Genomic DNA, 14337 nt, shown 5'->3' with positions numbered 1-14337 from the left:
CCATTGAAAATTAGCTATTGCACTTATGGGATTTAATTTCTTTGGTTTTTAATTGCAGATTTTTAGAACTTTTTTTCCTGTCTATTTCTCAATACAATCTATCTTCCCCTGATTTTGCTGTTGGGCTTTTTGGGACCTGATTTGACGTTGCATGTGCTCCTCTGTCTGGTACTTCCTGTTTTAGCCGGTGTGTTGTTCATTTAATGATTCTTCAGTCTCGTTCAGGTCACACACCTTGCCTGCACTAGTCATCTAAGACCCAAATGGTGTCACATCGTTTTGAACTGTAACTTGTAACAACTTCAAGTGCAGAATTTCACAAGGTATGTGGCCGAGGTGGGTGCTCTTCATTCACCAGCTACAACAAATTTTGGTTTAGGTTTTTTTTAAACACACTACCGTTGCTTCTAAGGTTGCTTTGGAAACCGTGCAATAAAGTTGCAAGCTTGCCTTGTCGCTCTCTGTAGATGTTCGAATCTTTCACCTTAACAATGTGAACTGGAATTGAGCAATTTTTGTATTTGTCACCTCTTCAATCATTGTTGCTGTGGATGAAAATATGGTTTATATCTCTTACAGGCTGTAAACAAAGAGACTGGAGAGTTAGCAGCTGCAAAGGTTATTGAGGTGAAGAGTGAAGAAGAGCTTGAAGATTATATGGTGGAAATTGAGATTCTGGCCTCATGCAACCATGTTTACATTGTTAAACAGCTGGATGCTTTCTTTTATGAGAATAAGTTATGGGTAAGGAATACAATTAATTTGGTTTTCTTGAGTTGCACGATCTGGTTATTATTTATTGTAGATGGAGATCATGCTGTCAGTCCCTGACAATCTAATGAAGGTTGCAGAAAGGTGTATGTGCACTGTCTTAAACAAGTTGTTCCAGCTTTTTCCTCCTGAATTTTTCTACAGCAATGTGGCTAAGCTTTGAGTAAATTGAATTTTTATCCATTGAATGTTGTACTGCAGCACATTGAATGAGTTCAGCTCGCTCAGAAATCACCAGTTTTAATTATGTATAAGTTGTTCACAATTCAGGATGTCCCGTCCTTTTTGCCCAGTGGTTTGAAACTTAGTGTCTTGTATGCCCTCTTTTCCTAAGTTCTTGATTGCAGACCTTTTCTGGCCAGGTCCTTCTATTTATCATCAGTTACATCCCCCATTTCCTTTTTGTTTGACTCGTGGGGGAAGTGAAGACTGAGCTGGGAATTAACCTGCAGTGAACTCTATCCCTTGCTGTTGCAGCCATGCACTTTTAGCCCATGCTCCCACTGTCTAGTGACCAGCTTTGCCTCTGTAACCTGATGACCCTCTGTTGGGATCTGCCTACATGCTTCTGACTCTAATCCAAACTATACTTAGGCTCCATCAGTACTTCCTTGGGGACTGACTGCGGTCTCCACAGGGTTGCTGGGAAAGTGAGCTGCTAACCCTTTGGATGATGGCTATTGAAGGAAGGACTTCCTGTCCAATGTCTGTGGAAGCCTGTTTCATCCCAGTTGATCCCAGCGTTTGTTTAGACGGTGGAAGCCCAGAATCCTGAGTCAATTCAGGCATGGTGTGTTTACAAATGACATACAACATTTGCTATTTTGTGTTATGTAAAACGATTTAAGTGTTTGTTTTATAATGGATCGTAGATGTGGCTCTCAGTACGAAATGTTCTCTCTGGTCAGAGATAATGGGAACTGCAGATGCTGGAGAATCCAAGATGATAAAGTGTAGAGCTGGATGAACACAGCAGGCCAAGCAGCGTCTTAAGAGCACAAAAGCTGATGTTTCGGGCCTAGACCCTTCATCAGGAAAAGAAAAAAGTTCTATCTGGTCTTGGGTTTTCCTTTTCTCCTCCTTCCTGGTAGTCCCATCTTCATTGCTCATCTCACCGCTTTCCCTTTTTCTCTGTTCTTCCCTTCCCCTCTCTGGAGTGACTAAAAGTTTCCATAATCTTAGCTGATCCACTGATGTGCTGATTTTTATTTTTCCTTTCTCATTACTCAACACATCCATTTCAACATCCAAGTCTCATTAATATCTAGTTTTTGCTTCTCTTTCCTTGATGTTATAATGTGCAGATACTTAGTCATTAAGACCAGATTTTCCAACATCTTGCAGTTCTTCGTTTCAGTTTCAGCAATACTTTTTCCTATCACGTGATACTCCACAGCACTTCTTCAAATTGCTCCAGCCAGTATTTATTGCCCATTCCTAGTTGTGCTTGAGAAGTTGACAGTGAATACTTTCTGGAAGTGCTGCAGTTTGTGAGATGTAGATACCATGTTTAAAAGGGGGTTCAGGAGTTTTAACTCAGTTATTTTAAATAAAAGACAAATTCTAATACTTCCCTCCTGACTTGGAACCAATGAAAAGATAAGGTCCTTTAGTGTCTGTTGCCCTTGTCCATTCTAGGTGGGAGAGATTCTTTTGAAAGGAACTGTTGAAGACAAGTTGGTGGAGTGCATCTTGTTGATTATTACATGATGTTGCATCATTGACGAAGAGTACAAATGTTTAATTTGGAAAGTGTACCAATCAAGGACTTTGTGTGGTTTTTTTTCCCCTATATGGTGTCACCCGCCTTGAGTGTTGGAGCCAGGATTTATCTCCCAGTCAATATCTTTAATAAAATGCTGGCTGTTATCACATTGCTAAAGGTGGCTTGTATATAAATTGCCTGATTTCTGTGACAGCCATGACTACATTTGCAGTACTTCAATGGCAGTAAAACACTTGGGCTGGCTGGTTGGGAAAAATATTCATTTTCTCCCAGAGTTGTATATAGTGGTCTCAAAACCTGTACAGATTATATTCTAAAGTCTGCAATTTTTAAAGCATGCATACATGTATATGTGCCTTACACTGGATGTTTAAAATTGTTTTAACATTGGCATCTCATTGCAAATCAACCCTCATTATGAGCTGCGCAGGCTTAAAAGTAGAAGAAACGCAATGTCAAACACTTTGGACTTCAAATTGATAAAACATTTTGCAATATATACAGGCTACAAGACAAAATTACATTACATAAACTAGCGAGTTTTGAGAAGATTTGTAGCTCAGGTTGAGGTTCTGGATGTGAGTTTGCTCGCTGAGCTGGAAGGTTAGTTTTCAGACGTTTCGTCACCATTCTAGGTAACATCAGTGAACCTCCGAAGCGCTGGTGTTATGTCCCGCTTTCTCTTTATCTGTTTAGGTTTCCTTGGGTTGGTGATGTCATTTCCTGTTCTTTTTCTCAGGGGATGGTAGATGGGCTCCAAATCAATGTTTTTGTTGATGGAGTTCTGGTTGGAATGCCATGCTTCTAGGAATTCTCGTGCGTGCCTCTGTTTGGCTTGTCCTAGGATGGATGTGTTGTCCCAATCAAAGTGGTGTCCTTCCTCATCTGTATGTAAGGACACGAGTGATAGTGGGTCTTGTCGTTTTGTGGCTAGTTGATGTTCATGTATCCTGGTGGCTAGCTTTCTGCCTGTTTGTCCAATGTAGTGTTTGTCACAGTTCTTGCAAGGTATTTTGTAGATGACGTTCATTTTGCTTTTACAAAATACCTTGCAAGAACTGTGACAAACAGGCAGAAAACTAGCCACAAAACGACATGACCCACTATCACTCGTATCCTTACATACAGATGAGGAAGGACACCACTTTGATTGGGACAACACATCCATCCTAGGACAAGCCAAACAGAGACACGCACGAGAATTCCTAGAAGCATGGCATTCCAACCGGAACTCCATCAAAAAAAAACATTGATTTGGAGCCAATCTACCATCCCCTGAGAAAAAGAACTGGAAATGACATCACCAACCCAAGGAAACCTAAACAGATAAATACAAAGCGGGACATAACACCAGCACTTCTTCGGAGGCTCACTGATGTTACCTAGAATCGTGACAAAATGTCTGAAGCTGGTGAAGTCCACATTGATACCTTTCTGGGCTGCAGGGTTCCCAAGCGGAATATGAGTTGCTGTTCCTGCAACCTTCGGGGGGCATCATTGTGGCACTGCAGGAGGCCCATGATGGACATGTCGTCTAAAGAATGGGAGGGGGAGGACTTCACCAGCTTCAAAACCTCCCCTTGCCCCACCGCATCCCAAAACCAGCCCAGTTCGTCTTCCCCTGCCCCCCACCCCACTGCATCCCAAAACCAGCCCAGCCCCCCTCTGCCTCGCTAACCTGTTCTTCCTCTCAACAATCCCTTCCTCCCACCTCAAGCCACACCTCCATTTCCTACTAATCTCATCCCACCTCGTTGACCTGTCTGTCTTCCCTGGACTGACCCATCCCCTCCCTACCTCCCCACCTATACTCTCCTCTCCACCTATCATCTTTTCTCTCCATCTTCGGTCTGCCTCCCCCTCCTATTTATTTCAGAACCCTCTCCCCATCCCCCTGTCTGATGAAGGGTCTAGGCCCGAAACGTCAGCCTTTGTGCTCCTGAGATGCTGCTTGGCCTGCTGTGTTCATCCAGCTCCACACTTTGTTATCTTGGATTGTCCAGCATCTGCAGTTCCCATTATCTTGGATAAATGTACATGTTGCTTTTACTCAAATCTGGAAGGCCAAAACTCCTGCCAGCTGGTCAAATGGTGACCTGTTTCCCATGTCTGTGTAGGTTGATTGCAGCCTTTCCTTATTTAGGGCAATATTGATGGAGTATTATTTATCCCATTTAATGGGATAGGATTCTTTTGGCTTTGTACAATCTTTAAATGTTTTCGACCCTAACAATACTTTCTAATTCAGCAAAACATTCTAAAACCATTCACGAGAGCTTTATCAGACAAAATTTGATGCACAGCACCTTGAAGATATATTGAGATAGATGACTTAAAATCTTGCTACATTTTATGGAGTGATTTTAAGGGGCTGGAGCAAAGTAGAGAGAATTAGCGAGGAGATTCCAGACGTTGGGGACTAAACGGCTCAAAGTATAGTTATCAGAAGAAATTAAGAAAATCGGAGATTAGAAAGGGAGCGGTGGACAGTGAATAGAAAACGAAAGTATACTTATGGGGAGAGAGCTAGCAAGGCAAGCTGGAAGGTAACTCCTGATGACAGAACTCTCTCCTCCATTTGCGCTGAGTAGCAGCAGTGTGTAGGTAGTACAAGTCACTGCAGAAATTTACCAAAGATTCTCAGACAGTACCTTCTAAACCCATGACCACTTTCATCTAGATCGACAAGAGCAACAGATACATGAGAACACCACAAGCTTCAAGTTCTTCTCCAAGCCACTCCCCATACTAAGTTGGAAATATTTCTTCATTCTCAGTTGGTTAAAATCCTAGAATTCCTTTCCTGAGGGCATTGTGGGTCAACCAACAGCAGGTGGCCTGCAGCAGTTCAAGAAGGCAGCTCAGCAGCAACACGTCAAGGGCAACTAGGGATGGGCAATAAATGCTGGCCAGCCAGCCAGCAATGCCCATTTTCTACAAATGAAGAAAATATGTAGTCACTGCAAAGATACTTTCCATATTGCCTTCAACACTTGGTAATATCCTAACCATGAAATCACTGAGAATTATCACCAATCTTTGCACAAGTTTTAAGAATGTTTATCATAGCATCCAAAACTGCCTCGTTCTTTTAAGCTAATTACAAATAACTTGATGGAAAACTTGAAATTGTCAAAAACCTTTTCAAAATTTGAAGTTGGTGTCTCGTTATTTACATTTTCTTATCGCTCAATACTGGCTTAAGAAAGCAGTTTCTTTGTTAATTTGAGACATGTTGTTAAGTCTTCACACCTCCCTGGAAGAACAAAATTCCAGCAGGAATTCAGGAATACTATGTGGGACATATCCATCAATGCTTTCTTGGTACGCATTACTGTTGAGTGAGTGCTCTTGTGTTGTATGAAAATGTATGGTTTCTCCCACAACCTGCTTTGTTGTTAATCTTGGTATACTATGACACTTTCAAAGGCATCAGGAGTGGTCTGTTATCTTACTCTAGGAAGATATAAACTGCATGTAAGCTTTTTGGTTGCTTACTGCAAGATTTGTTTTTATGCATTTAGATGAAATTATAAAAGGTTTTAAAAGCTGGCCTGGAAAGACTTGATACTTGAAGATATTTGTGAATAGAAATCTCTATTCTGTTTTCATTTCCTCATCAGTTCCATTTTCTTAAATGGATATATGTATTGACATGAATTTTGAAAATAAAGATTAATTGTAGTTTCTTTTCCTGTTTTTGTTTGGATATGTGAGGGATGGGATGTGAAAGGTTATAATTTTTTTTCCAAGGGAGAAGGGATTTGGGAGTAAAATAATGCATGTAATGGTAGCAAATAAAAATGAGACTGTGAACCTTCCATTTTGCTGTGCTGTTTCCTGATGAGTTAAGAACCTGATGAGGAAATAAATGCCAGTTTGTGCAGGGGCCACTCACTGGGTGAGCATGCAGCTGTTTCAGGCCACCATCTGTGAGGATGACTTGCATTCTTTCTCTTGTATTCTCCCAACAGCTGAATCTAATACAAGTTTTGGATGAGTTGTTTAGTTTCTCGATAGATGTAACTTTAGTTCTATTTTAATGTTAATTTGCATGTATATGTGAAGTCTTTTTTATATAAAAAAAGTGACCAGGTGCCATTAAACACATGTCATGCAGCACAAGATGAGCTCATTTGTGTGCAAGTCAAGTGTGCTAGTTTTCAGGCCGCTTATACTTGCAATTTGCATATATAACTGAATGTGTACTACATATTATAAACTGTGTTCAACTTCTTGCATTGCTTTGAATCTGTATTACAGTAATGTTGCACTGTTAAATTACAATTGAATTATGTTACAATTCATTTTCTATAAGCCAAATTTCCCTCTGAAAGATGAGCTGCTTTTTGCGTTGCTAGTGTTGTATTCATGAATGCCATAAGCTAGCAACAAACAGCTGGATTGCATTTATGAACATGGTGTATGATACCTTGGACAGCAGTGCTGTTGCTTATGTAGGATACTCCAGTACTCATACCTACACTGTCTGTGTTCCTGTCCAAGGACTGACGATTTTATTTCTTTGCCAGTAGTTTTTCTGGAAAGCTGTTTAATGCTTAAGGGCACAGCCTTGCAATCCTTTCTGTCTGTTGTGATTCTACTTACGGTCAATAACTGAAGGATCAAGTTACCATCATTATGTACTCTCTGCAGTGCTTGGGTTGCAGTACAGTGTTTTTTAATTGGGATTCTCAAATGATGAACCAGTTTGAAGATGCTCTTGTCTTTTGTTCAATTTCTCAAGTATGAGCCTTCCAGCTCTGAAATGAGTTGTTTTTTGCATCATCTGTTGATAATATGCCATTGGCTAATCTGCAAATGTGAAGAAATCTAAAATTGTCATGGCCAAAGAGATGAAAGCTACTCTTTTTAAACAGGTATAGCTGTGCTTCTCAGTCATTGCAGTCTTCGAGTGAAGCAAATTTTGATGAAGTTTTGGATGACCCACACTCTAATTCTGGCCACCATCCACTCTCTCAGGATATAAACACCCTGTGTTTGGCTTAACTACATAATCCTTTTATGCAGCCACTTTCAGTTTGATTTGCAGAAAAGCACTATCTGCAATCAAATGATGTTTATATTGCTATTGTCCCACTGTCCCAGTGGTACATTTGCAGATCCCTGTCTGAATGGTTCCATTGTTATGAAAAGGGTGCTGCTTTTTAGCAAGGCAATTGCAGGAAGCTAATCTACGGATGCCAGTCTCATGCATCCCAAGCTCACTGATTTACAAGTGTATTGTATTAGTGTTCCATTTGATTTGAAATATGAAATATGCCACACCTTCTACAATTATGTGACAGACGTATAGACTTCACTTGCTTTTTCACTGAATGCTTTATTTGGGTTAAGATACTAGTCAGAAAGATGATTGGCTGTTACTTCCAGAGAGCTTGGTGGCACATCTGTAGACTTGGTCTCATAAGTGCTCATTGATATCAAATATTCCTGCTCCAAACAAAATTAAATATCATAATTTTAGCATCTTAGAGTTGATTGTGGTGGAGGCTGAGGAATGTGTGAAACATTGCATCTACTTAATGCCTCAAGTGATGAAAGAATTGAGTTGCTTGGAGCTTTTAGGTGCCCTAAACAATGCTTTATATTGTAAAAATTCTGGTTAGGCAGATGAAACTGGCAGCCTGCTTAAAGACTGTCGTTTAATTCTTTTTCTCCTTTTTTTTAAAGACATTCCACACTAAATTCAGTTTGAGCTTTTGATTTTTGAGCCGCATATATGTTGAGACTTGCTATACTGTCATACTAGACATAAACCAGGTAGGAGCATGTTCCATTGAATGAGTCTTTAATAGCCTTTGTCTGCAGGAAGCAGACCATACCATTTGAGGTGATGTATCAAGATGCCAGTTGTCTAAATTTTGATAAGGGGTTATAGTCATTTATGCTGGATTTATTTAATTGGCTGTGAGCAAAGGCTTATGAAAAGTGGTCTGCATTTACTAGCTAATAAAATGTGAGGCTGGATGAACACAGCAGGCCCAGCAGCATCTCAGGAGCACAAAAGCTGATGTTTCGGGCCTAGACCCTTCTTCAGAGGGTCTAGGCCCGAAACATCAGCTTTTGTGCTCCTGAGATGCTGCTGGGCCTGCTGTGTTCATCCAGCCTCACATTTTATTATCTTGGATTCTCCAGCATCTGCAGTTCCCATTATCTCTGCATTTACTAGCTGTCTTGGCTGGATAATAGCTCTGATTTTCATGCAAAAATTGTGATTTTGTTTTGGTCTATGATTTTGGACAGGCGTACATTATTTTCACTTTCAGCCAGTATGCCAGCTGGTGTACGCTGACAAAACAGGATGTTTGGCATGTCCTGTTAGCACAAATAAGGGAAAACGGCCTTCTCGTCAGCAAAACCACTGTTCTGAACTGTTGCTGAGTGGGGGCAGGGCATCGTCTTTGCTACAAGGAAGTACCTTTTATCATGGGAAGTGTGTGTTTTTGAACAAATTTACACTTTCTTTTTCAAGCAATAACTGAAAAAAATCTGGATATCAAACATGTCAGCAACAGTAGAAAGTTGAAAGAGCTGAGATAACAAGGTGTAGAGCTGGATGAACACGGCCAAGCAGCAACTGAGGAGCAGGAAGGCTGATGTTTCAGGCCTAGACCTCTTTCTTGCCCACACCCCCCCTCGCTTCTGGCACGGGGGAGGAGAAGGGGGTTCTGAAATAAATAGGGGGAGGCAGATATGGATAGAGAAGACGACTGGTGGAGAGGAAACACAGGTCAAAGAGGTGGGGATGGAGCCAGTAAAGGTGAGTGTAGGTAGGAAGTTAGGGAGGAGATAGGTCAGTCCAGGGAGGACTGACAAGTCGAGAGGTCAGACTGAGTTTATTAGGTACGTGATGGGGGTGGGGCTTGAGGTGGGAGGAGGGGATAAGTCGGAGGGAGGACAAGTTAGGGAGGCGGGGATGTGCTGTGCTGGTTTTGGGAAGTGGTAGGGGGAGGGGAGATTTTGAAGCTTGTGAAGTCCACATTGATGTCATTGGGCTGCAGGGTTTCCAAGCGGAATATGAGTTGCTGTTCCTGCAACCTTCAGGTGGCAACGTTGTGACACTGCAGGAGACCCAGGATGGACATGTCGTCTAAAGAATGGGAGGGGGAGTTAAAATGGTTTGCGACTGGGAGGTGCAGTTGTTTAGTCTGAGCAGAACATAGGTGTTTTGCAAAACAGCCCCCAAGCCTCCGCTTGGTTTCCCCGATGTACAGGAGGCCACAATGGGAACAGCGGATGCAATATACTACATTGGTAGATGTGCAAAAGAATATCTGCTTGATACGGAAGATCATCTCTCTGCCTGGAATGGTGGTGAGGGGGTGGGGGTGGGGGGAGGTGTTGCCACAAGTGTAGCACTTCCTGTGGTTGCAGGGAAAAGTGTCAGGTGTGGTGGGGCTGGAAGGGTGTGGAGTGGACAAAAGTCATGGAGAGAGTGGTCCTTCGGGAAAGCAGATAAGGTTGGGAGGGAAAAATGTCTTTGGTGGGGTCGGATTACAGATGGCGGAAGTGTTGGATGATGATGTGTTGGATCCGGAGGTTGGTGAGGTGGTACGTGAGGGGGATTCTGTTTTGGTTGTTATTGCAGGGAGGGGGTGTGGGGGATGAGTTGTGGGAAATGCGGGAAGACACGGTCAAGGGCTTTCTTGACCTCTGAGGGGGTAAAGTTACAGTCCTTGGAAAAACGAGGACATCTGAGATGTACGGGAGTGGAATGCCTCATCCTGACAGCAGATGATGCAATGGAGGCAAAGGAATTGGGAATGGGGATGGCATTTTTTGCAGGAACGTGGGTGGGAGGAGGTGTATTCTCGGTGTCTGTAAGAGTCAGTGGGCTTGAAATGGATATTGGTTTCTAGGTGGTTGCCGGAGATGGAAACAGAGGTCCAGGAAAGAGAGAGAGGTGTCAGAGATTGTCCAGTGGACTTAAGGTTGGGGTGGAAGGTGTTGGTAAAGTGGATGAACTGTTCGAGCTCTTCGTGGGAACACAAGGCTGCTCTGATACAGTCATCAATGTAATGGAGGAAGAGATGGGGTTTAGAGCCAGTGTAGGTTCGGAAGAGGGATTGTTCCATGTAACCTACAAAGAGGCAGGCATAGTTTAGGGCCCATGCAACCCTGATGTCTGTAGAAAGTGGGTGGAATTCCAAGAGAAGATGTTGAGGGTGAGGGCTAGTTCGGCTAGGCAGATGAGGGTGTCAGTGGAGGGGGACTGGTTGGCCTGTGGGACAGGAAGAAGCAGAGGGCCTTTTAGGCCATTTGTATGGGGAATGCAGGTGTATAGGGACTGGATGAGCACAGTAAGGAGGAGGTGTTGGGGACTGGGGAATTGGAAGTTCTGGAGGAGAAGGGCTTGGGTGGTGTCATGGACATGGGTAGGAAGTTCCTGGACCAAGAGGGAGAAAATGGAGTTGATAGGTGGAGATAAATTCGGTGGGGCCGGAGCAGGCGGAGACAATGGATCAACCAGGGCAGTCAAGTTTGTGGATTTTGGGAAGGAGATCGAAGCGGGCGGTGCAGTGTTGGGGAATGATGTGGTTGGAGGCGGTGGGTGGGAGGTCACCGAGATAATGAGGTTGTGGATGGTTTGGTAGTCAGGGTTGGGCTCATGATCTAGGGGTTGGTGTTGGAGAGTTGACGTCTGGCCTCGGCAATGTAGAGGTCAGTGCGCCATACTACAACTGCGTCTCCCTTGTCCACGGGTTTTATGGTGAGGTTGGGATTGGAGCGGATGGCTGCATGTTCTGTGGTGAATAGATTGGAGTGGCAGAGAGGTTGAAGCAATTGATGTCTCAACAGCCTCTGCATCTCCAACTGCCATCGAGACATCAATTGTCTCAACCTCGCCACCCCCTCACCCACTTCAACCTCTTCCCCCACAGAACATGCAGCCATCCGCTCCCTCCCCTCACTCCCCTCCAATTCCCAATCTCCCCATAAAACCCGCAGACAAGGGAGGCGCAGTTGTCATTGCAGGTATCATTGTAGACTTCACAAGCTTCAAAATCTCCCCTCCCCTTACCGCAGCCCAGCTTGTCCCTGCCCCCCTAACCTGTCCTCTTCTCCCTCCCACCCCCACCTCTCCTCTCCTCTCCTCCCCTCCCCCGCCACCTCAAGCACCAACCCCATCACCTACCTAATAACCTCACCCTGTCCATACTCCCTCCCTCCCCCCCCCCCCCCCCTGGACTGACCTATCTCCTCCCTAACTCCCCACCTACACTCATCTTCACTGGCTCCGTCCCCGCCTCTTTGACCTGTCTGTTTCCTCTCTCTAATTATCTTCTCCTCTATCCATATATACCTCTCCCCTCTCCCTATATATTTCAGAAACCCCTTCCTCTCCCCTATTTCAGAAGAAGAGTCGAGACCCGAAACGTCAGCCTTCCTGCTCCTCTGCTGCTTGGCCTGCTATGTTCATCCAGCTCTGCACCTGGTTATCTCAGATTCTCCAGCATCTGCAGTTCCTACTATCAGTAGAGAGAGCTGATAGTTTACCCCTTTCTGTGGATTCACTACTTAACACAAGGCATTGCAAATGCCATCCAATTGACATGTCCACAGTTGCCACCAGCTGCCATTTTAGGGTAGTGAGCTCCAAGATTTAAAATGCTGATGTCAACTCTATAAATAAGGCTACTTGATTCAGCTTTGCAACAGTGTCTGATGCCACCTCTATTTACTAATTCCTGATGGTGAGCTGTTGTTCCCAACCTCCATGACCTCAGCTGGATTTCTTTAGCCTTCAGGCTTCAGCACATCCATATCACTACAGTCTGAGTCCTCATCCAGCACTAAATAACACCACTTGTCTTTCCCAAATGTCATTCCCCATGTTCAGTAAGTCAGTTCAGAACTCATTGTTCTCAACTGATCTGCTATTTTGCTGGCACAGTGTAAGTAGTTGCATGATTCTGACAGCAGGAGCTCAGTATGTGGACAGTAGTCTTGATTTGCTACAGTCACAATTTGAGCTGGGCCAGATGGCCGCATCTTCCTTGGCCCATCTTCCTTGGCCCATCTTCCAGTGGCAGAAGGTTGCTCAGAATTTGGGAGGAAGGTTGAAATCTGGGACCTCATTAGTTGAGGTTGCCAACCACAACCTGGTAACTATGTTTGCTGTTGTTCAGGCCTGCATCGTGAAGTGGGGATGGGGGTTCTGTTGTCAATATGTCAAATGTGAAGTGTGTTTCATTGGGGGCCATGAGTATTTGGTGAACCTGGATCACTTTAGGGCATCCTGTGATAATGGGAATGATTCATTAACTGTCAGCCTGTGTTGTTTATTTGAAGAGGACATCTTCCCTGCAGACACCAGGAGATTCTAAATATACTGGATCGGAAGACCACTCAAGTTGTTTTGCTCTTGATATTCCAGAGGACTTGAGTTGGATACATTTGTGTGACCAGTCCTAAAGTAGGTTGAAGCAGTAGTTACTCTGCTGTTAGTTGAGTGGACAGGAGCAGTGTGTAGTGTGTTGGCTGTGCTGTCCTAGGTGGCACCCACCATTTTCTGATAGAAGGTAAACAGCCTGGAGTCCATACACTGCAACCATGAGTCTCCGTCCCCTGAACCACCGTTAGTAAATGGAGAGATTTTCTCACTGGCCACAAATGCTCAGAGCAGACACAGACCGTACATGTGGAGGCTGGTTCCCTGAAGGAGATTCTCCCATTCTTGTGCTGCTGAAGCTTTCCAAAATCTCTTGCTGTGTGAAAACCTCTGCAATTAAGTCACATGATCAACAGCCAACTATTTTGTGTGCACCTTGTGTATCAATTTAGTTCATATCTAACCAATAAAGAGCACCTGGAGGGATGAGTCCTCCAACTGACTGTCTTCAATCAATGACCTCCATCCTATAGTCACAACTCCTTGCATTTGTTCTAGTACATTGTGTAAACAGTCCACACATAATGGCTGCCCATTCAACTATTGCAGTTGTCTTGCCAGCTGATTAGGAATTTCTTATCCCTTGATGCTTCATGGTCTCTCTAATGTTAACTTTCCTAAAGTCTCCCTTTTATCTGCCTTCCCCTGCTGTTGAGAGAGTATTCTTTCTAATGCGGCACAAGCTAACATGCACCAGTCCATTCAGGTGGAGAAGCAAGTTCATTATTACGTTGTGCATTTTCTTCTGAGAAATAAGTTGAGCAGAAACAAAAGTTTTTATCATGGGTTGACCTTGTATATGACCATCAGTTGGCCCAGTAGCATCAGGAGGCTGTTGCTTTGATTTTGCACAATGTCTTTACAAAGTGGGTGATATGTGAGAGAGTTTGATGGGGAAGCATTAGTGAAAATATGTATGGTTTTGAGTGATAACTTTCTATAAAACATCTTTGGAAACTTCATTTTGACTTGTTTGTTTCTCTTTTCTCCTTTAAAAGATTATGATAGAGTTCTGTCCTGGTGGTGCAGTGGATGCCACAATGTTGGGTAAGCTTTCTTTTATTGTATGATTTTAAACTGCAAGCTGTAATCAATATTTGAATGATTGTTAACTTAAATTTGATAGTCATGCAATTTCTTTTTGAAAATTATTCTTTTTGAATGTAATTCTGATAAACTTGGAATACCTGTAAAGATGTCTAAGGAACCTTTCTCTCCCTCCCAGTGTTGGCTTGAGTTCTGAAACCCTGCACAATGCAACCTTTGGAAATTGTTCCCAACTAAGCCAACAGTTCAAAGTATGTACCCTTGTTTGTATTTTAATCATTGCACATGTTTTGAACAGGTTCCTGGTGGTCTTTTGTAGAATCCCAGCAGTGCATAGTGGGCCCAACAGCCTCTGAGTTTTCACCAACCCTTCAAA

At 43.4% G+C, this 14337-nt stretch overlaps 1 protein-coding gene across 3 annotated transcripts in view; it reads left to right on the top strand.

Moving 5' to 3' along the window:
• Window positions 1-14337, top strand: part of stk10 (serine/threonine kinase 10) — a 196872-nt gene that overhangs the window by 130407 nt on the left and 52128 nt on the right. For all 3 annotated transcript variants that reach the window (XM_048543091.2, XM_048543090.2, XM_048543089.2), the window contains exons 2-3: window positions 580-744; window positions 13913-13961. In XM_048543091.2, coding sequence (XP_048399048.1) covers window positions 658-744; window positions 13913-13961 — 136 coding nt within the window. In that variant the 5' untranslated portion in view covers window positions 580-657. The remainder of the gene's footprint in view (window positions 1-579; window positions 745-13912; window positions 13962-14337) is intronic.

Source organism: Stegostoma tigrinum, chromosome 13, assembly GCF_030684315.1.
Source record: "Stegostoma tigrinum isolate sSteTig4 chromosome 13, sSteTig4.hap1, whole genome shotgun sequence".
Classification (NCBI taxonomy): domain Eukaryota; kingdom Metazoa; phylum Chordata; class Chondrichthyes; order Orectolobiformes; family Stegostomatidae; genus Stegostoma; species Stegostoma tigrinum.
Note: the sequence above shows the minus strand (reverse complement) of the source record. Positions and strands in the feature narration are given on the sequence as shown.